Consider the following 22,637-nt stretch of genomic DNA (forward strand, 5'->3'; position numbering starts at 1 on the left):
GAGAAATAATTACAAAAAGAATCGATACGTTGTGGCGTTTCCGTGTCAGATAGAATTGAAGTTAGCCAACGAGGCCGTTGCGCGCAAATTGAAGCGGCCCGACAGATACAATTAGTGCCAGTTGTTCTCATCACGTAGATGAAAGCGCACGAGACTGTTCAGCCTTTGGATCGGGTTCGATCCTTGCTACTGTCCCATGTCCACTCTCATTTGGCGGCACCGTCTCTAGTGGGCCGCTTGACTTGGCTGATTCGCTAACTTTGTTGCTAATTAACTCGGAAACGGCGCCAAGATATGGAATTTTTTTTCTTAAGAGTTATTTACCAGCACAACCTACCTGAAACACCCTTACAAGCTTTTAAGACTGTTTCTGACCACCATGTATGTTGGGTAAACCCATTATTTGCTACGGGTGGGCTAAATTATTAATTACGAGTAACAGATTACAAATTCTAGTGTCGATCAGATAAGTTGTAGAAACCTGTTAGTTATTTAATAGGCTCCACATAGAACTAAATTACTCTGAAATAAGTGAAATAGTTCGCATTAGTGTAGCACTTTGTCTGTGAATGGTAAAGTTGTTTTCACTGCAGATGTTCTCTCGGTCGTTTTGACCGCAAATATCGTTGTGCTGTTTTGTTACTTCTTACAGAAAAACACCACCACAACTGACTACGCAGGGTGTCTCTGAAGTCGCTATCCATTTCCACGAAAACGCCAGTTGTTTTTTATTATCTCTTCAGATACCGGTACGTTAGAGTGTGTGTCACTGAAGTCACTATCCCTTTCCATGAAAACGCTAATTTGTTTTTCTTTTCTCTGCAGATCTTCGTACAAGATGTTTTGCACAGAAGAACGGGTTTCCATTGTTTGTGCATGGGTACGCGGATTGTCATATAAAGACGCCAGAGCGAAATTTAGCTGTAAATTCCACAAACCATCCCCATCATGGGTACACTTTCGTCTGATAGTGAATAAATTTAAGTGTTCCGGCAGCGTGTGTGATGAGGAACGTCATGGCTGACCACGCGTATCGGCAGAAATAGTGCAGTAGGTTCAAATTGCCAGTGGTAGGAAGGCATCAACTCGACGCCTCAGTAGGGAATTGCATGTGCCTCGCAACACAGTGTGGAAAAGTCTACGTTTTACTCTACGATAAAGTCCTTATCACATTCAGCTTCTGTACCATCTTCAGGGCGAGGATTTCGTCTGTCGTCGTGCAATGTATTATGACCTCCTGGAATCTGTAGAGAACGAGAATTTAAGAGACAACATTTTATTCTACGATGGTGTCACATTCCACGTTTGTGGGAAAGTGCACAGACATAACAGCCGAACATGGGCATATGAAGTACCACATGAGGCATCGGAGTGGGAACGTGATACACCGAAGGTCAATGTTTGATCGGGTATGACAAAAGTTTAGCAGTTTAGTTCATTTTTCTTTGTCGAAAGGTCAATAAAAGGAAACAGCTACTACCACATGTTAGAACTGTACCTTGAACCACAGCTTCAGGATGATGGCATACGAGATACAGTTGCGTTTCAGCAGGATGGTGCGCCTCCACATTTTGCACTCATCGTCCTTGATTACCTGAGCAGAATCTTTCCAGGGAGGTGGATAGGCAGAGAGTCAGCTCGGCTGTGAGCTTCCCGTTCATCGGACCTTACTCCTTCAGAATTTTTTGCTAGGGGGTACATCAAGTCCAAAGCGTACACTAGCGAAGTGAATGGTCTGTCTGATCTACTGAATCGTATCAGAGAAGCAGCATGCCAAGTTGTACATTTCGTTCCACTACTAAAAGATTTAATATATGTTTCAAACTAGATGGCAGTCATGCATAAGGGCAGTAGAATACGTGTAAAAATACACAATAAAATTGATTTTTCTGTCACCGCCTTCCTTCATTGAAATGGGTAGTGAGACAGGGTAGAGACACCCTGTACTTATGTCTTTTATTCATTGTTGGCAATCACATGGAACCACAAACAAAGCTGGATGTAAACTTTCCGTACTGGTACTTTACTTTTCTACGATGTATAACATCAGCATAATATGCGAGTAGAAAACTGTAGTCAACAAGGTAGCACAACACACTGCGACCTGTACACAAGTCGCGACTTTCGCTTTGGAGCGATGGCACTGCTTGTGCAGTGAAACGACGCTCCACTTGGGACCGTGTTAACTATTAACGAAGAAACGAAGCCTTCCAGCCACAAGCTAAGCCCTTTCTAGGCTGCAGACGATTGAATAGCACCCAGTCCGGGCACACCTATTAATGAGTACTATCCCGACCGCACGCAGCTGTCTGTGGATAATGGATTGCCAGACAGAACTTTGAGGCATGAACGGCATCGATTTGCTTCGAATTACTGAAATTTTCACGGCGAGAAGAAAATCATAGTGATAAAAACCGAATAGTTTTCTCAATGCTATTCAAAAATGGCCTCCAGGAGCCACGGACTTTGCCATAGTAGGGAGGCATGTGTGTCTCAAGAACATAGATAGCGGTACAGTAGGTGCAACCACATTGAAAGGCATCTGTGCAGATGCCAGAGTAACATACGTTCCTCGAATGGCATTGGCGGTGTGTGTGTGTGTGTGTGTGTGTGTGTGTGTGTGTGTGTGTGTGTGTGTTTGCGCGGGTGCAGGAAGGGGGGTGGTGGTGGGGGGGGGGGCGGAGGCAGCAGTTTTTTCAGTACTTACAACAGAAATAATCTGGATGATTCACTGATTTGACTGATCTAGCACTTTCACATTAACCACAACTTTTACGTTTACATACGTATGCTGCAGACCATTGTGAAGTGCGTGGCATGGACCATATGTTAGTTTCTTCTCATTCCAAATGCGTATGAAACACGTGAAGAATGACTGCTGTAAGACCTATTTTCGTGCTGCAAATAGTCTAATCTTGTCTTCACGGTCCCTTCGGGAGCAATACGTAGGGGGTAAAAATATATTTAGATCCTGTTGTTAAAACTTGTTCCTGAAACTTTGTAAGTATGCTTTCACTGGATAAGTAGCACCTATCTTCAAGGGTCTGATAATTTTTCATTTCCTTGACGGTATACCGCGATTCAAACAAACCTGTAAATATTCGTGCCGCTCGTCTTTATGCACGTTAAATATATCGTGTTATCTTGTTTGCTATGGGTCCCTTACACTTGAAGCTTATTCTAAGATGGGTTGCAGAAGTGATTTGCAAGCATGTTACTTTCTACATTTACTGCAGTTTTCCAGATACCGTCAAGGAACCGGAGTTTACTATCAGCCTTGCCCTTGACTGAACCTATGTGATCGTCCTACTTTACATCCGACCGAACTGTTACATCGATGGCTTAGGTACTGTATGTTGGCACTGCAAATAGCTGAAAGCAAGGGAACGACGGCCGTTATGTTTCTTTAGGACATGCAGCTCTGTTTTGTGGCTTAATTATGATGGCATCTACTTGGGTAAAATTTTGTGGAAGTAGTCTCCCATTCGGATCTTCGAGCGGGGACTCCTTAGGAGGATGTTAGGATGCTATCATCAGCAGAGACGGCGCTAGGATTTTCGGACCCCAGGTAAGCGTTCTCAGCCTCCTGTTCCGAATTCTTTATTTTAAACTTCGATTTTTTTGCGTTAAGTCAGAAAATTTTAGTGTCAAAAGTCAAACAACGCGTTTTATAAGAAACCTTTTTAATTTTCGCTTCTCATGTAAATTTCATACTTCACAAAATTATACTTTCCTTCTTACTTTTTTTAGGTGCGAACTCTTCTATAATCCTGGTATAAACTAACGAAAGGGCTAACTATAACTCTACTGTGATCACAGCTTATCGAACAAGCCACTCTAGCCCCATTGTATGTCTCAAACAGTTTGTTCTTGAATGTAACAAAAGAACTGGATGACAGCTCTGACAGCGCAACACTAGCATGCAAAGTGCAGAAAATCCGTAAAGCTACACTTGTATCTGAAAAGTGGCTCAGATCCAAAATTAGCTACATGAATCTTTTTAACCGCAAAATTTTTTCTTCCACATCGGTCTTATTGCCTACCGTGCTGTACAAAGAAGCCATGATTTCTCCGAACTCTGGTAGTTCAGAACCTTCTACCCTTACATAATTCCATAAGCACGCAAATTTGTCCAAGTTCTCTATGGTAGCATACCTTAGAAAGTTTCCTATGACTGTATCCAGAATTACAAAGAAAATATTTAGTTTAAAACGGTCCTCTGGGCTCAGGTTTATATCTTCTTCTACTGTTTCATCTACACAGTATTTTCTTTTGCCTTCTCGATTCTCTGTACCACGAATCGTTACGTTCAAGTCGATGATATTCCAATATTTTTCTGCTAGCTTTCAAATTTCTGCGTAAATACTATCCCATATACTTCTTAATTTATTTATTTCTTACTCTATACTATTAATTTAAGCGCTTTTCAACATTTATTGTGGGTTCCCTTGCTTGAAGCACAACGTTATCCATCTTTATTGCAACTAATACTTTATGCCACATTCAAGACACAGTGAGATGATTTAAAATATTTCTGAATGGCCTTTAGTTCAGTATGTGCCTTTGCAGTCAAAGTTAAAGGCAAATTCAATCGCTCTTTGTAATCCTGGCAACTGTTTAGCAAACGGAGCCACTCCATCTATCTATACGCGCAGACCATCTTTTTTTCAGACAGCCTGTGAAGGGACGATACAGTTTCTTTTAAAACAGCACCTTTAGGGATTAGACTAACAATAAAACTTTCAGTTAAAATCTGGAAACCGATGTAAATTAAAATACGTTCATAAGCATTAGAGCACTTACACTTATGTAATAATAGCATTTTTTCCTCCACAGTGCCCGATGCCTTACATGCAGAGCCATACGGATTAAATTTAATCGTTGGTTAGAGATGTATATGATTTTTTTTAATACTATCCCATTTGTTCAATGAAGTCTCCAGGGCCCAGGATTTTTATTCAAAATCATAGGTGCAGATTTTAAAACTAGCGTTGGATTTGTATCCATTAAGGCACCCATGAGGAGAGGGTGAGGGAGGGGGGGGGGGCAGGTGTACTTTTACGCCGCTTACCCCCTCTTGTCACTCCTCCTCCATCTCCCTCGTCACCAGCCCATCTAACGCCGGCTCTGGTCATCAGTTAAATATACTAGCGTGGACGGCCGCAGCAAACCAGTATTCGGATTGAAGGCCAGTTTAACAATATTCCAAAATCAGTTAAATGGTGAAAACTTACTTTTATGATGCTGAGTCCACCGGCGTTCAAAGTTTAATGGGGTGTATGGTTTCGTGCGTGGTTCATTATTCGCTTAATAGTTACGTGTCAGTATCAGTGTTATTTTAATAATTACATTAGTATGGCCCGTAACTACTATTCACCAAATGCCCACGACTACGTAACTTGACTGCGCACTGAGAATTTAAGTTAGGCAAATGCAACAGATGCTCGAAAATTGTATGTTTTCTGATCGAAATATGATTTGAAAGTAGTTTTGTTGATTATGAATCATGCCTAGTGTGCGTTCAATGTACAACTGTATTATTCGTAATAATGAAACAGCTAGGATGTCATACTGAAGCTAAGTATCAGCATGTAACATTTCTTGTACACAAGTGTCGCATTTACCAAATTTCTACATTGCATTTTCTAGATCTTCTTTGTCATTTAGAATGCGAAGTAGACGACTTTATTAAGGTGCTCTTGTACTACATTTCGGTTTGACCAGAGTAAAATTATGTGTTAATCAATAGCTATAGTAGGATATGGCCTATGTGTGTGTATAAACTCAAAGTTAGTCTTTATTTTTTTGTATGTCCATCTTTTTGGCAGGAGGTCTTTGTTTTTACTATTGTGACGAAATAAAACACCTACCGCTGTCCTTATGATTTTATTTTATTTTTTGCAACCAGTTTTTTTAATACAAAACTCGCTTAAAAAACAAGGAGATAACACAACGATGGGTAACCAATACAAGGCTGGAAGAACTGGTGGACTACTCATTATTCTTATACTCTCTCTTCTCATCTTAGGAGTTATAGTAATTGATATTTCCCGAGAATCAAAAATCCTAACGCAATATGATACAAAACATGTCAAATATATCCTCCATTAAAATTACTGAAAGCTACACAAGAAACGTGACACTAGGTTCAAATGGCTCTGAGCACTATGCGACTCAACATCTGTGGTCATCAGTCGCCTAGAACTTAGAACTAATTAAACCTAACTAACCTAAGGACATCACACACATCCATGCCCGAGGCAGAAATTCGAACATGCGACCGTAGCAGTCGCGTGGTTCCGGACTGAGCGCCTAGAACCGCGAGACCACCGCGGCCGGCCAAACGTGACACTAGAACAAAGAATTCTGCCTCAGATTCTGGACTTCTCCTCAATATCTTCGAAGCAGATATTAAAACGTCTAGTTACGTCTGCTGTTGTTTGGTTTCTCTATAAATACCAACGCACTGTATAAATGTATCTCTTTGATAAATACCTAGGACAGAACTTCCTAGCGTGAAACACTTAAGTAAAAATCGTAAAGAAATTCGCCAGTATCTTTAAGGTAAGTACACAAATGAATATACTTCGCAGATTCAGAAGGATGTGGGTTGCAGTAAGTAATGGGAGATGGAGAAGCTTGCACAGGATAGGGTAGCATGGAGAGCTGCATCAAACCAGTCTCAGGACTGAAGACCACAACAACAACAACACAAATACGCGTGTATGGAAGGGGCGATAAAACGATAAAAAGTTTTCGTTCCAAGGTCGTACAGTTCGGAATCGGTATACCAGTCAGACAAAATCACCGTCAGAACTGAACCAATTGTCCCACCGACGCATCAGGTTGAGGCTACCTGTTTAGTAAAACACCGTGTCCTGCTGTGTGAAGAAGTCAGTAACTCCCTGTTATACATCCTCGTCCGACGGGAATCGTCGACCCATTAAAGCCGTTATCAACAGACCGAAGGCGTTACGATCGCATGGAGAGAGATCACGACTATAGGGTTGGTACTCAAGTGTCTCCCTTTTAAGTTGGAGTAACTTCGAATCTCTCTCAGACCGGGCAGTGTCCTGTGGCGACCAGCACAGAACTTAGCGCACCATTCCACAATGGTAGTTTTCGACAGGCATGCTGTCTGCCTGTGTAAGTCCTTCGCGAGCCAAGAAAAGAATAACAGCACTTCGTTTCTGTTTGGATGCGTGTGGAATAACGTCGCCATAGTTGACGTTTCCGCATTTATCGCACATACGCCAGAAAGACACGAATGCTACACTAATTCCTTACCTACATGTCGGTGCTTGTACAGGGCGATTTTTTTCCACCGTTTACAAACTACAGGGATTGCTCGATGAGAGAATACAGAACAAATGTCTAATGAACTTTTTTCGGAAATGCATGGTCTCCACGCTAGAGACCGTTTATTCAACCGTACATTTTTACATGGATGCGCTGTACCATGCAGCCACACTTAGAGTAGGATTGGTTTCCTCACACACCATGCCCTAGCGCCTTTCCTGCCATAGTAATTGGTAATGTTGTGTCCGATTCACTTCTTTTGCTGACTGACCTTGTAGTGGATGTGATGCAGCTTTGTGCACAATGGTTCCGTATTCGAATCGAGAGCTTACCGACATGGTGTTTACTTACGGGAAGCAAATGCAATGGCCGGTGGGCAAGAACATTGTATCGGAGACCTATCCCCGTGACAACCAACACAGCATTAAATATTTGCAACAGTGTGTCGCAGTTTGTCTGAGACACCGTCATTTCAGAAAGCAGGAAATCATGAAGGACATACCCAAAATGTTCCGACACCAGACTTGGAGGAAAATGTGATTAACACTGTGGAAGGCGACTGTGGAAGTTGACCTCCCCGCACATGGTAAGCCAGACTATTGTGTGGAACATTCTCCAGGGCAGTTGTTACTACGCTTACCAGTTACAGCGGGTGGAGGGCTTACTGGCAACAGTTTCCACATCAGGAGCAATTCTGTTAATAGTTTCTTCATTAGGCAAGCATGATTCCGGGATTTGTGTCATCCATCCTACTCACAGATGAGGCCACCTTTACACCGAGTGGTATTTTCATCTTTTATAATAGTCATCAGTGGAATAGTATGCAGAACCCCCGCCGTATGGTGGTAGCGAATCATAAGCATCGGCGCAGCTGGAATGTGTGGGTCGGGATAATTGGTGACCGTATTTTGTGACCAGTCTTCCTTCCATGTCGCCTAACAGGCTGGAATTACCGGAGTTTCTTGCGGGTGACTTCGCCTTCCCTAGTAGAAGAAGTTCCATTGATGATTTGAAGGGTTATTTGGCTGCTACATAATGGTGATCTAGCCCACTTCGCTGATGACGTCCGGACGCATTTCAATCGTGTCTTCCCTGGTCGATGGATCTGACAAGACGGTTCAGTTGTATGGCCTGCTCGTTCACCCGATCTCAACCCGTGCGATTTCTGGTTATGGGGGCATCTCAAAAGTATTGTGCACGCAGAGCCCCTTCCAGATGTGGAGACACTGGAGCAACGTATTGATAGTACCTTTGACACTGTTCGGATGCAGCCTGGCCAATGTGAACGTGTGAGACAGAACATGCTACAGTGCGTACATGCATTTGTTGAGGCACATGGAAACCATTTTCAGCACATACTGTAACTATGGCTGCATGGTACAGTGCGTATTAGACAGCAGCCTCTGTAACAATGTATGACTGAATAAATGGTCGCTAACATGGAAACCATGCACTTCCGGACGTAAGTTCACTAGACTTTGTTTGTTCCGTATCCTAATATTGACCAGTCCCTAGAGTTTGTACACGTGGGAAAAAAATCAACATATATACCTGAATCTGAGTTGCCCTACGCTGCATATATGTTGTGTGGTGTCACCGCCAGACACCACACTTGCTAGGTGGTAGCCTTTAAATCGGCCGCGGTCCGTTAGTGTACGTCGGACCCGCGTGTCGCCACAATCAGTAATTGCAGACCGAGCGCCGCCACACGGCAAGTCTAGTCTAGAGTGACTCCCTAGCACTCGCCCCAGTTGTACAGCCGACTTTGCTAGCGATGGTTCACTGCCTATTTACGCTCTCATTAGCAGAGACGACAGTTTAGCATAGCCTTCAAAATGGTTCAAATGGCTCTGAGCACTATGGGACTAAACATCTGAGGTCATCAGTCCCCTAGAACTTAGAACTACTGAAACCTAACTAACCTAAGGATATCACACACATCCATGCCCGAGGCAGGATTCGAACCTGCAACCGTAGCGGTCGCGCGGTTCCAGACTGAAGCGCCTAGAACCGCTCGGCCTCACTGGCCGGCCATAGCCTTCAGCTACCTCATTTGCTACGACTAGCAAGGCGCCATATTCAGTTACTAGGAATGTATTCTCAACAGATAATATTGTAAATCATGTACCGTCAAGAGCGACGTTCATCATTAATGGATTGAAGTTAAGTATCAAACTAATTACGTCCGCTTTCTGAATTCTAATTCCTTGGCATGTTCGAGACCTCACGTCAGTATAGTCCTTCATTCCTCACGCCAGCCTGCGTGCATTTCGGCCTCCATTCGTAACACGCTGTTGGCTCTTCTGCCAACACAACAGGTTGCATCATCGCCCTCAAAGGAAAATTTTTTGATCGCTTCTTATCGTAAAGTCGCGAGAATAGTGCAGCAGTTCCACATCGCAACATCAAGCTTGAGATGTGACAGTGCACGAAAAACGCACTTAGAACGTGAATTATTTTTTTAAAACCCGCCATTCGAGGAATAAACAAAAAGAAAAATCGCAAATGGCAACAGCAAATTGTACTGTATAACAAACAAAACCATATGAAGACATGAACGGAAAAACGGGCTAATCCTCAAATGTAAAAGATTAGAGATAAGCGTTGTCATCTGTTTCAGGGTATGGGAATTATCAAAATTGACATTGGTCCTGTAATATCTCTTTATATTCGATGAATTATTCTGAAACAATTCTACCCTTGAATGACGTTTACAAAATTTCTATCTTCATACTCGCAGAATCCATGCGCAAAATAGTTTCACACAATAGATATGCCATGAGCGCATAATTATTCTTTGTAGGACTCTCTCTGGTGGTTGTTAGAAGAAAAAAGTTTCCGAGATTGTCTTCGTGCCGATTAGCCTGAGTTTTGGTTTTTAAGAATTGTAATCTGATTATTGAGATTTATGACAGAAGATAACTAATACGAACTGTACGATTAAAAGGGAAATATATATATTGCTGCTTCATACAAAGGTGTGTATTTGACAACTGAGAATTAATGATATTCATCGATAAATTGCGTAGTTGTTAATCAGAAGGGAACTTCCGAAAGACGGGATACCAACCTGCATTTAATAATCCAAGAACTCCATTACTTCTTCGGAAGGTTAAACTTCATCAAAGCCAAATATCCGCTTGATCTGAGGTTTCCCGACTGATTATACAAAGCTCACAAAATTACGAGACATTTTATTTGTACAGATTAGCAGACTGCCGCAAAGCACGAGCCTGCAGAGAAGAAGAATCATCGCCTGATTTCATTCTAACAAGTAAAGTTTCTGAATCATTTTGAGTGACTGAGCTATGACTGTGTTTCATATGATGAATGATTGACTGTTCGGACGAATTGAGAACTACATAGATAGGAGGAAAAATTACAGTCCCACCCCTAAATTTCACTTAGGAGTGAGACCAATGTCAATTATGATCGTTCCCGTACCTAGCAACAAATGGTAACACTTATCTGTAAGCTTTTACATTTGAGTGTTAGCCCGTTTTTCGGCGCATGTCTCATCTACATCTACATAACTACTCTGCAATTCACATTTAAGTGCTTGGCAGAGGTTTCATCGAACCACAATCATACTATCTCTCTACTATTCCACTCCCGAACAGCGAGCGGGAAAAACGAACACCTAAACCTTTCTGTTCGAGCTCTGATTTCTCTTATTTTATTTTGATGATCATTCTTACCTATGTAGGTTGGGCTCAACAAAATATTTTCGCATTCGGAAGAGAAAGTTGGTGACTGAAATTTCTTAAAAAGGTCTCGCCGTTACTAAAAACGTCTATGCTGTAATGACTTCCATCCCAACTCGTGTATCATATCTGCCACACTCTCTCCCCTACAACGCGATAATACAAAACAAGCTGCCCTTCTTTGCACCCTCTCGATGTCCTCCGTCAATCCCACCTGGTAAGGATCCCACACCGCGCAGCAATATTCTAACAGAGGACGAACGAGTGTAGTGTAAGCTGTCTCTTTAGTGGACTTGCTGCATCTTCTAAGTGTCCTGTCAATGAAACGCAACCTTTGGCTCGCCTTCCCGACAATATTATCTATGTGGTCCTTCCAACTGAAGTTGTTCGTAATTTTAACACCCAGGTACTTAGTTGAATTGACAGCCTTGAGAATTGTACTATTTATCGAGTAATCGAATTCCATCGGATTACTTTTGGAACTCATGTGGATCATCTCACACTTTTCGTTATTTAGCGTCAACTGCCACCTGACACACCATACAGCAATCTTTTCTAAATCGCTTTGCAGCTGATACTGGTCTTCGGATGACCTTACTAGACGGTAAATTACAGCATCATCTGCGAACAGTCTAAGAGAACTGCTCAGATTGTCGCCCAGGTCATTTATATAGATCAGGAACAGTAGAGGTCCCAGGACGCTTCCCTGGGGAACACCTGATATCACCTCAGTTTTACTCGATGATTTGCCGTCTATTACTACGAACTGCGACCTTCCTGACAGGAAATCACGAATCCAGTCGCACAACTGAGACGATACCCCATAGCTCCGCAGCTTGATTAGAAGTCGCTTGTGAGGAACGGTGTCAAAAGCTTTCTGGAAATCTAGAAATACGGAATCAACTTGAGATCCCCTGTCGATAGCGGCCATTACTTCGTGCGAATAAAGAGCTAGCTGCGTTGCACAAGAGCGATGTTTTCTGAAGCCATGCTGATTACGTGTCAATAGATCGTTCCCTTCGAGGTGATTCATAATGTTTGAATACAGTATATGCTCCAAAACCCTACTGCAAACCGACGTCAATGATATAGGTCTGTAGTTAAATGGATTACTCCTACTACCCTTCTTAAACGACCTGCGCAATTTTCCAATCTGTAGGTACAGATCTATCGGTGAGCGAGCGGTTGTATATGAGTGCTAAGTAGGGAGCTATAGTATCAGCGTAATCTGAAAGGAACCTAATCGGTATACAATCTGGACGTGAAGACTTGCCCGTATCAAGCGATTTGAGTTGCTTCGCAACCCCTCCATATGATTCCATGCTAACAGACGATTAGTGTGAACATGACGCTGCAGAACATGGCGGCTAAGTTTCTAGTTGGCATCACATATGGCGGCGCCTCGGCCAGTCTTTGTTGTCGGCACATTGTGTGGAGGTGGCACTCACTCGTCGACCTTGCGCTGCGCGTCCCTGGGCGCGCCGTCGAACAGCAGGTGCTTGATGACCTGCGCCTGTACCACGCTGAGCAGTCCGCCCGTCGTGCTGCGCGCCGCCACCAGCCCGAAGCCGAGCGGCTGCTCGGGCTCGCGGAACACCAGCCCCGAGCGCAGCCAGTCGCTGCGCGGCGGCACCAGCGCAGACCCGAACGTCACCTGCCGCAGCGTCTGCAACCGACAAACACTCGCTGCTGCACAGGTAGCAGCAGGTAGAGGATAGCTCCACTGCAGGCTGTTAACGAAGCTACGAGCATATGGAACAAGTTCACAGATACGCGAGTGGCTCGAAGACTTCTTAAACAATAGAATCCAGTATGTTTTCCTCGGCGGCGAGTGTTCATCGGAGACAAGGGTATCGTCAGGGGCGCCCCAGGGGAGTGTGATAGGATCGCTGTTGTCTCTCTATACATAAATGATTTGGCCGACAGGGTGGGCAACAATCTGCCCGTGGTGTACGGTAAGTTATCGAAGTTGAGTGACTGTAGGAAAAAAAAACAAGACAACTTAGTTCTCGCGCTCAGATTATTCTTGGGAGCTGGTTGAAACCTGAAGTGGAAAGCTCTGAGATATTTAGCGAGTGGCGCAACGTATGTCGGAAAGACAGATTAGAGGTCACGGGAGGGGAAGTGATCATTGCAGTTGACAAAAATATTGCCTCTATTGAGGTCGAAGTTGAGTGTGACAGCGAAGTCATCTGGTCGCGTATAACAGGTGTGGGTGAAACCAAGATAATTGTTGCATGTTTCTACCGGTCACTCGATTCCGCTATGACAGTTCTAGAGTCATTCAAAGAAAGTCTATGGCCAATAGTGTGTTGATACCCAGATCATGGAGTACTAGCTGGAGGCGACGACTTTAACGAGCTGAGGATAGACTGGGATATCTGTGGATTCATTGCGGAGGGAAGGGGGGAGGGGGGGGGTACAGACAGGCAGTTATACGAAATACTTTTGAACATGTTTTCTGAAAATTGTCTCAAGCTGCTAGCTCGGCAGCCCACACGCATTGGAAATATCTTACTGTTAGACATTGTAGCTACAGATAGGTCGGACCTTATCGACAGTGTCAGTGTAGAAACAGGGATTAGCGATCATGAAGTAATTATAGCAACTATGATTACGAAAGTTAATAAACCAGTCAAGAAGGCTAGGAGAGTTTCTGCTAGATACAGCAGATAAGCAGTTATTAATATCTCACTTAGACAGTGAATTGGCATCACTTAGTTCCAGTGAGATGAATGCGGAGGAATTATGGGCAAAGTTAAAGCAGAATGAAATTTTCACTCTGCAGCGGAGTGTGCGCTGGTTTTGAAACATCATGGCAGATTAAACTGTGTGTCGGACCGAGACTCGAACCCAGGACGTGTTGAAGTAGGAGACAAGATGCTAGCGGAAGTAAAATTGTGATTATGGGTTGTGAGTCGTGCTTGGGTAGCTCAGTTGGTAGACTATTGGCTGCGAAAGGCAGGGTCCCGAGTTCGAGGTTCGGTCCGGCACACAGTTTTAATCTACCAGGAATTTTCAAAAGTTTAAGCAGATTGTAAATCGTGGTCTGGAGAGTTACGTGTCTAGTAAGCGATAAAGGATGAAAAAAAACCACCATTCTTTAACAGCCAAATTTGGCGGATGCTGAGGAAGCAGAGTCTGTTGCACTCTAGGTTCAAAAGGGGACGCACAAATCATGACAAGCGAAGGTCAGTAAAGATTCGTGCGTCTGCGGAAAGATCTATGCGTGAAGCAAAAAACAGCTACCATCGTTACACCTTAGCAAAAGATCTGGCAATGAATCCGAGAAAATTCTGGTCGTATGTAAAATCGCTAAGAGGGTCTAAGGCTTCCATTCGTCTCTTGTTGATCAATCTGGTGTGGCCATTGAAGGTAGCAAAACTGAAGCCGAAGTTTTTAATTTCACGTCCAAGAAATCGTTCACAGGAGAACAGTGCAAAAATCGACCATCGGACAGAGTGCCATATGGACGTCATAGCAATAAGCATACCTGGCGTAGAGAAATAACTGAAAGATTTGAAAACAAATAAATCACCAGGTCCGCATGGAATCCCAGTTCGATTTTACAAAGAGTTCTCTACGGCACTGGCCCCTTAGCTAGCTTGAATTTATCATGAATCTCTCGCTAAGCACCAAGTCCTAAACAACTGATAAAAAGCGCAGGTAAAAGAAAGTATCCGTGATATTACAGACCAATATCCCTAACTTCTGTTTGCTTCAGACCTGTTGAACATATTCCCAGTTCGAATATAATATACTTTCTTGAGGCTGAGAAGCTATGTCCAAGAAACAGCACGGTTTTACAAGGCACCACTCGTGGGAAAGTCAGCTAGCCCTTTTCTCACATGATATACTGCGAAGCGCAACAGGCTTATTCCATATTTCTAGATTTCGGGAAAACTTTTGACATAGTGCCCCATAGCAGGCTGTTAGTGGATGTGGAAAAAGTTCACAGATATGAGAGCGGCTCAAGGACTTCATAAATAATAGAACCCAGTATGTTGTCCTCGACGGCAAACGTTCATCAGAGGCAAGGGTATCGTCAGAAGCTCCCCAGGGAAGTGTGATAGGACCGCCATTATTCTCCATATACATGAATGATTTGGCTGACAGCGTGGGCAGCAATTTATGGTGTACGATAAGTTGTCGAAGTTGAGTGACTTTAGGAAGATACATGGCGATGACTTAGACAAAATTTTCTGTTGGTGTAGAGAATGACAGCAAGCCCCAAATGTGGAAAAATCTAAGTTCAGGCAGATGAATATGAAGAACAAACCTGTAATGTTTGGATACAGTATTACTAGGTCCTGCTTGACACAGTCAAGTCCTTTAAATATCTGGGAGTAACGTTGCAAATTCATATGAGGTGGAACGAGCATGTGAGAACTGTGGTAGGATGGTAAATGGTCGACTTCGGCTTATTGGGAGAATTTTAAGAAAGCGTTGTTCATCTGTAAAGGAGACCGCATATAGGACGCTGGTGTGACCTATTCTTGAGTACTGCTCGAGTGTTTGGGATCCGTATCAGGTCGGATTGAAGGGTGTCATCGAAGAAATTCAGAGGCGGGCTGCTAGATTTGTTACCGGTAGATTCGAACATTTGTTACGGAGGTGCTTCAGGAACTCAAATGGAAATCCTTGGAGGGAAGGCGACGTTCTTTTCGAGAAACATTATTGCGAAAATTTAGAGAATCGGAACTTGAAGCTGACTACCGAACGATTCTATTGCTGCCCACATACATCGCTCGTAAGGACCAAGAAGATAAAATACGAGAAATTAGAGCTCACATGGAGGCGTTCAGACAGTCGTTTTTCCCTCGCTCTATTTGGGAGTGGAATGGGAAAGAAAATGACAAGTAGTGCTACAGGGTACCCTCCACCATGCACCGAACGGTGGCTTGCGGAGTATGTATGCAGATGTAGATGTAGAAAGGACTTATGGCTCTTAGCACTATGGGACTTAACTTCTGAGGTCATCAGTCCCCTAGAACTTAGAACTACTTAAACCTAACTAACCTAAGGACATCACACACATCCATGTCCGAGGCAGGATTCGAACCTGCGATCGTAGCGGTCGCGTGGTTCCAGACTGTAGCGTCTAGAACCGCTCGGCCGCCCCGAAAGGACTTAAATGTACTTTGATCACCAAATTAAATTTATTTAAAAAAAGTTTTTTTACTGTTATCACTATCTCATAACACTGTAAAATTGATTACATAAGCGATGAATAATCTTAATACTAATACGTGAACACGGAAACTGAAGCACCGATTTTTAGTGTTATTTATACAACGAGGCCAATGAACCTTTTATAATTCGAAACGCTCTTTGTCACAGATGTGCAAAAAGAAAAAAAAATCATGTGTGTATATAGCGGTTAAGAGTGGTAAAAGGAAGTAGATGCTTTCATATTCGTAACTACGATGATACCTTTTTTATCACGCACTGAAGTCTCCCGTTGCGCGATGACTGACAACTGAAGTGGTACCCTAAATACCGATCAGGTACTGTCGTAGAAATGACACACGAAAGTAACAAAGTTTCGTTATATCACATGGTTCATTTGCAGTAACACACGCATACCGGGAGCCACAATGCGACAACTGCTACGTAAATGAAATTGTCAGCAGTGGAAGTCAAAATATTGTAGTAACAAAGTCTGTAAATAACGTTGTATATTAACGTCGCTTTCTTTTCTGCACTAACCAGTCGGAATGAAAGATAAGGAGCAAGAGAGACACAGTGTTTGTGCACACAAAGTAACAGGAAAAATGTGAACGTTACTAGTGATAATTATATTGTTGTTCTGAAAGATACATTTAAAAATGCACTAAAAATAATTCAAAATAATTCTTAGAGTTGTAATAGTGGTTTGATGAATTTATAGAGCAGATTATTCAACGAAAATCATTTCGCAAGTGAGATTACTTTATGCAGCACAGCGGCATTCACATTGTGTTGTGTTAATTTTTCAACGCATTGTGCCAAGGACTCACTTCAAATAATCGAATAACTTAAGAGAAATCCAACAGTTAATTCAAAAATACTCGTAGTACAACGCGGCATTTGTTGTGGTTCAGTTCTACGGCAAAATTTTCAGTCACGGTTCTCCGTGGGTATTATCACTCACATATCACGGCCACTGACTCATTTGGTAGAATTTAGACCATGGCGATACGAATCTAAGAACATCTCCTCACATAGTCCACTCGCAACACACATACTTCGTGTCATGCACCTATGACAGTAAACCTGAAACATTAATGTGTATCTGCAGACTGAAGCGAAGAATGAAAATTTGTACCAAGGCCGGGGTTGAAACCCAGGTTTGCTGCTCACTAGGCAGATGCGCTAACCACTACACCACCTAGGCACAGTAGTGGCTTTGCAGAACTGCAAGGACTACCCTAGCATGCCTCCCTCCTTGGTCCAAACTCCCGTTCACACCTCAGGCTGCTTGGTATTCCCCATGAACTCTAACAGCAGTTGTGCAAAGCAACTGTGCTGTGGTGGCATAGTGGTTAGTGTATCCATGTAGAGAGCAGGAGCTGTGGGTTCGAATTTTCATTCATCGCTTCAGTCGGCATATATGATTCATAGATGTTTGAGACTCGAAAAGGTCTCTGGGACCATATAGTTTCATTTGAAACTCATATGTAATATTTCACAAAAATGCCTTCTGTTGTAGGTATGCAGTTCCCACAACGGACTAGAAATTGCTTCATTATTTACTTCACAACATGTAAACGAACTAATTGACAGTACAACTCAATAGTAGTTATGTAATAACTATTACATTGCTTTAGGGCCTACACAGTATTGTTATTAGTTTTGAATATTATTACTGGCAGTGGTCATACACAAAGCATCAGCAGCATGAAGTCTTCCAATTTCTGATAGTTCAGAAGTAAGGTGTCCAGCAATAAAGTGATTTACAAACAATCAATACAGTCAGCACATTTTAACTTGGTTGATTTTAAATGGAGATGCAAGGTGTCACTAGGGAGAGGAGTGGTGCTGAGGAAGCATCTTGTTATAACAAGTATGTACCTTCAATGTAGATATTAGTTTTTTTTTCGGAGAAAAAGTCGTGTGTAGGTAACACACGCGATGCACTGAGAACTGCTTCACTCTTCTATAAAAAGAGCTTGTTAAAAACAAACTGTACCAACTGCCACATTGGCTCAATAGTTCGTGGTTTAATAGAACGCCCACAAAAACCACATACAATTTACCTTTAGTCATTTTAAAAATAAAAGTGAGCAATGAAAAGTGTTTTTCATTCTAAAGTTCAGTTTGGGGTGGAGGGTGGGTGGGGGAGGGTACTAGGTTATATCAAATTGCACTCGATGGTAACGGTCTCGGAAAGATTGAGAACCACTGCCCTAGAGTCTTCCAGCAATCAACATTAGACCGCGCACCACACTAACAATGACTGATTTACAAAGGAAAAAAAAGGGTAATTCGCCTGCTGAAGAAGAGGAGCTTTCGAAGTGAGAAAACCGAAATACGAATTGTTCAAAACCTTCACCCTAGTGACCAAATGTGACAGCCTCTGGCTTCCATCTGCCCCATATCTAATTTAAAAATGTATGGGAAACATTTTGAATTTAGTGAAGTTGAGACAGTTTGCAGCGTGGCAACTGAAGGTACTACAACATTATAGCTAACGATCATTACGAAAACTCTGTGATCGCATGAAACAGAGCATGAATGTAAAGGAGAATACTGAGCACTATGCTAAGGGAATCACAATGCCTTACTTGGATAAACTTTCTCAGGAAGTGGCTAGTATTTTGAAACCTTTTAAAATCGATGCCATATTTAAAACTAACAATATCCTGCCACTTAATCTAAGGAGAAATTTACGATATGAAGTCCATAAATATGAGAGATATGTAACACTATGCGAACTACATCGTTCAAACTGGTAGGTCCTTTAAGTTAAGATGCAAAGAACATAGGAACGTTTTTCGGCTTAACAGTTTCCGGGAGTCAGCGGCAGCCTTGCATATTCATGTTACTGGCCATTCCTTTTTGGGAGTTGATGAGGTTTCCACAACTTTGTAGATAGGTACAGTATAAAGGCATGAAAGTGGACCTACTAGAACAGTTGAGCTATTGTTGCTACATGACTCTACACTGCCCGCACTGGCATGTGCGTGCCTCGAGAATCCTTGGACGTACACATACCCGGAAAAAAGCTAGTACACCCTTTTAGAGGTTTCCAATTCACTTAAGATTTATTGTTGCAACAGATCATATGATGTACGGGAAATGATCACATTTAGAAATCAATAGCACAAGCGGTTCTCTGGTACCAGTTATCGACCCATGCTGAAACACCCATTAGTACGTGGTGCAGCCTGCTGGGCGCCAATGCAGGCGCTGACTGGCCAGTCGATCGAACAATTGGTGAATGCGTTATTTCACGCCTTTTCGATATTTTCATGTAGCTCTGTAAGAGTTGTAGGCTGATGATCGCGTGAGTCACTTCTCATCCCATCATATTCCACACGTACTCGATTGAAGACTAGTCTGCAGATCGTGCTTGCCAAGGAAGTTGCTGCACGTCTTTCAGAGCGCGTTGAGTTTCACAGGCAGTGTGTGGGCGAGCGTTATCCTGTCGGAACAACACATCACCTTCCTGTTGCAAGAACTGGTCTAGCAACATTCTGCACGTACCGAGAGCTGGTTAGCTTCACCTCCAGAAACACAAAAAGTGAACTACAGTTGTAGCTTATCGCACCGCAGACCATAAGGCCTGGTGTGGGGCCAGTGTGTTTTGGACGTTTGCACTTAATGATACGGCGTTCACCAGGTCTACGTCGTATGCGCAAAAGACCATCACTTGTGTGCAGGCAGAATCTGCTTTCAAAGCTGAAGGCCACAGCGCTCCATTCCATATTCCAAATGATCCTCTGACGGCACCAGTCAAGCAAGTTGATGCCCTTGGCGTGAGTGGAAGACGGGCTAGAGGTGTGTGCTCCCGTAGTCCCACTGCTAATAATTGGTTCACAAAAGTTCGTGCTGAGACTCCTGGGCTCACAAACTCTCTTACCTGTGCTGTGGTAGCTGTACGATCTGCCACAGCCGCCCTTACAACACAACGATCATGGCGGGCGTCTGTGATGCGTGGGCGTCCAGGACCTCGTTTAGGGCTGTGAGAATTTTGACGTGACCACTGACACCAGAATCGTTATACAACTGATGCAACGCTTCCAACCTGTGTGGCAATTCTCCGAAAAGACCATGCCGACACTCGGAAGGACATAATTTGACTCCTTTCAACCTCGCTCAGTTGGCTGCAGAAAGCAAGAATGCTTCTCTGTGGCATGGTTGCCTACTTGCTTTACGCGTTTTTAGCACACTGAGTCTTTCGGCTGCGAGGCTATTCTATTAAAGGGTAGACACAAATGACGCCCTGGTAGCTATGCGCCAACGTTATCAGTTGGCGGATGATACTGACACCATTATCAATATATCTATTAGCCCCCATGGGGCATATGCCATCATCGGATCAAAATCGACGTCACCTTTCTCGGAACTGCCGCTTAATGTTATAGATGCAAAACTGAGCAGTTGATTTTCAGATATTCGATGTGCCATTGTATTAACTGTAGTCCACAAGTTTTGGTCGCTTACAGCTGTTTGCAGATCACAGTCTAATTGTTTGCAGAGGAAAGTGTGCTGGGAACGGAAATTCATCAAAGAATGGCGCAAGTGTACTAAGAGTACTACATGTTTGGTACAAGGATCAAGGCGTGGCACAAGCGGTTCAAGGACGGACGGATCTCGTTGGCCGAAGACGCACCATATGGAACGTCACACGGCATTACCGATACCAGTGTCCATCAGGCAGGTGCTCTCATTACTGAAGGCCGGCAAGTTAAATGGCAGGCTCTTCCCCGGAGGTCGCATTGAGTGTCGGAATTGCAACGGGCATGCAGTGCTTTCCGTACACTTGTGCCAGTCACCGATGAATATCATTTCCTCGCACTCCTTCCACTGTCAGGTATCGCTCTGCACCCTTTTGCTCTTGTTTTGAGGCCTCCATCTGATTTTTTAAATGTTTTTTAATTATGTAGGTACGTATCTCTAGTATTGTTTTGCACAGTTTTGAAAATGATGTCCGGTAGGCGGCGTCCCCTTTTGTCCGCATATGGCAACATAACTTCCTCGTTTGAGAGGCACGCCATTCAGGCTGCAGCGGTCGTAGCCGGGCGGAAGTTGTCCCATTCGACAAGCGTAGTTTTAAAATGTTGTTCTCTTCCAGGTCAGTCACCATCATGTGTTGGAAGAGTGAGGAATGTGCGTTTGCCGCCGAGTCCTAGTTTTCGAACAGCGCGCCTTCCAGAATCCTTCAGTGTAGCCTCGCTGGGCCGTTTCCCAGTCAGGGAATCAATTATTACTTGGGCCGTGTTCCGGACCGGAAATCAATTGTTACAAGTGTTGCTGCGTCCAGACAAATCGCGACTACGGCAAAATGAAGAGCTGGAGTCCCTCAGACCATCGGATCAAGTGAGAACATTGAGGCAATGAGAGCTTCAGTCTTCCAATCCCCACGACGTTCTGCGCGCAGAAATACTTCTGCTCATGGACTTTTCTATCGTTTAGTGAGATGAATTCTTCACGATTATCCTCATCACCGTCTGTACAAGTTGGCAATTGTGCAAGACCTCTCTGAAAGCGATTTAAATTCTCGGATGAATTCATGTGGGCACTTGTCGAAAACATTCCTGAGGACGCAGTTGCTTGTGTCAGTGATAAAGCCCATTTTCACTTGACTCGATGCATCAACAAACAGAACAAGCGCTGCTGGGCCGACACTAACCCAAAGAAATGCATCAAAAGTCTATGCAGTCATCTAAGTCAAAGTGTGGTGTGCAATTTTCTCAGCAATTTCCCCGGTTTTTTGAAGACAATGGGGTCATAAGGACAATGAATTCAGATCGGAATGTTTTCAAGTTGGTGGAATTTTATTTCCACGACTTGATGAACTGGACTTGCGGTACATTTAGTTCCAAGAGGACAGAACAGCGGCTCACACTTCAAGGGCATCAATGGCTATTTTATGGGAACACTTCCCGGAGCGCCTCATCTCAATAAGGAGCGGTTTGGTGGTTTGGAGTCGCCAATCCCGTTGCAGATATGGCCACTTGTGATTTTTTATTTAATTAATTAATTTATTTATTTTTGAAAGACCCTACAAGACCTGAAGATCAACATCTGGACATAAATTTCCAACATACTCGCTGCTATGCTGGTAAGTATCATAAGAAACGCCACAAATCGGATTATGTAGTGCATGACATTATTTTCGAAACTGTGTGAGAAAAAGTCAGATATAGACCTACATTATTTAAAAAATAAAAATCGAACTCCTAAAACTTGTTTCATTGTGTTTTGATGTCAGGAACTTATACTGCCATACCCTGTATATTACACTACTTGCCATTAAAATTGCTACAGACGCGATATTTAACCGACAGGAAGATGCTGTGATATGCAAATGATTAGCTTTTCAGAGAATTCACACAAGGTTGGCGCCGGTGGCGACACCTACAACGTGCTGACATGAGGAATGTTTCCAACCGATTTTTCATACACAAACAGCAGTTGACTGGCGTT

General features: G+C 43.2%; 1 protein-coding gene across 1 annotated transcript in view; it reads right to left on the reverse strand.

Moving 5' to 3' along the window:
* Window positions 1-22,637, reverse strand: part of LOC126335740 (inactive ubiquitin carboxyl-terminal hydrolase MINDY-4B) — a 130,341-nt gene that overhangs the window by 44,265 nt on the left and 63,439 nt on the right. The window contains exon 3 of the mRNA XM_049999197.1: window positions 12,452-12,669. Within this exon, the coding sequence (XP_049855154.1) occupies window positions 12,452-12,669 (218 nt within the window). The remainder of the gene's footprint in view (window positions 1-12,451; window positions 12,670-22,637) is intronic.

Source organism: Schistocerca gregaria, chromosome 2 (genome assembly GCF_023897955.1).
Source record: "Schistocerca gregaria isolate iqSchGreg1 chromosome 2, iqSchGreg1.2, whole genome shotgun sequence".
NCBI lineage: Eukaryota > Metazoa > Arthropoda > Insecta > Orthoptera > Acrididae > Schistocerca > Schistocerca gregaria.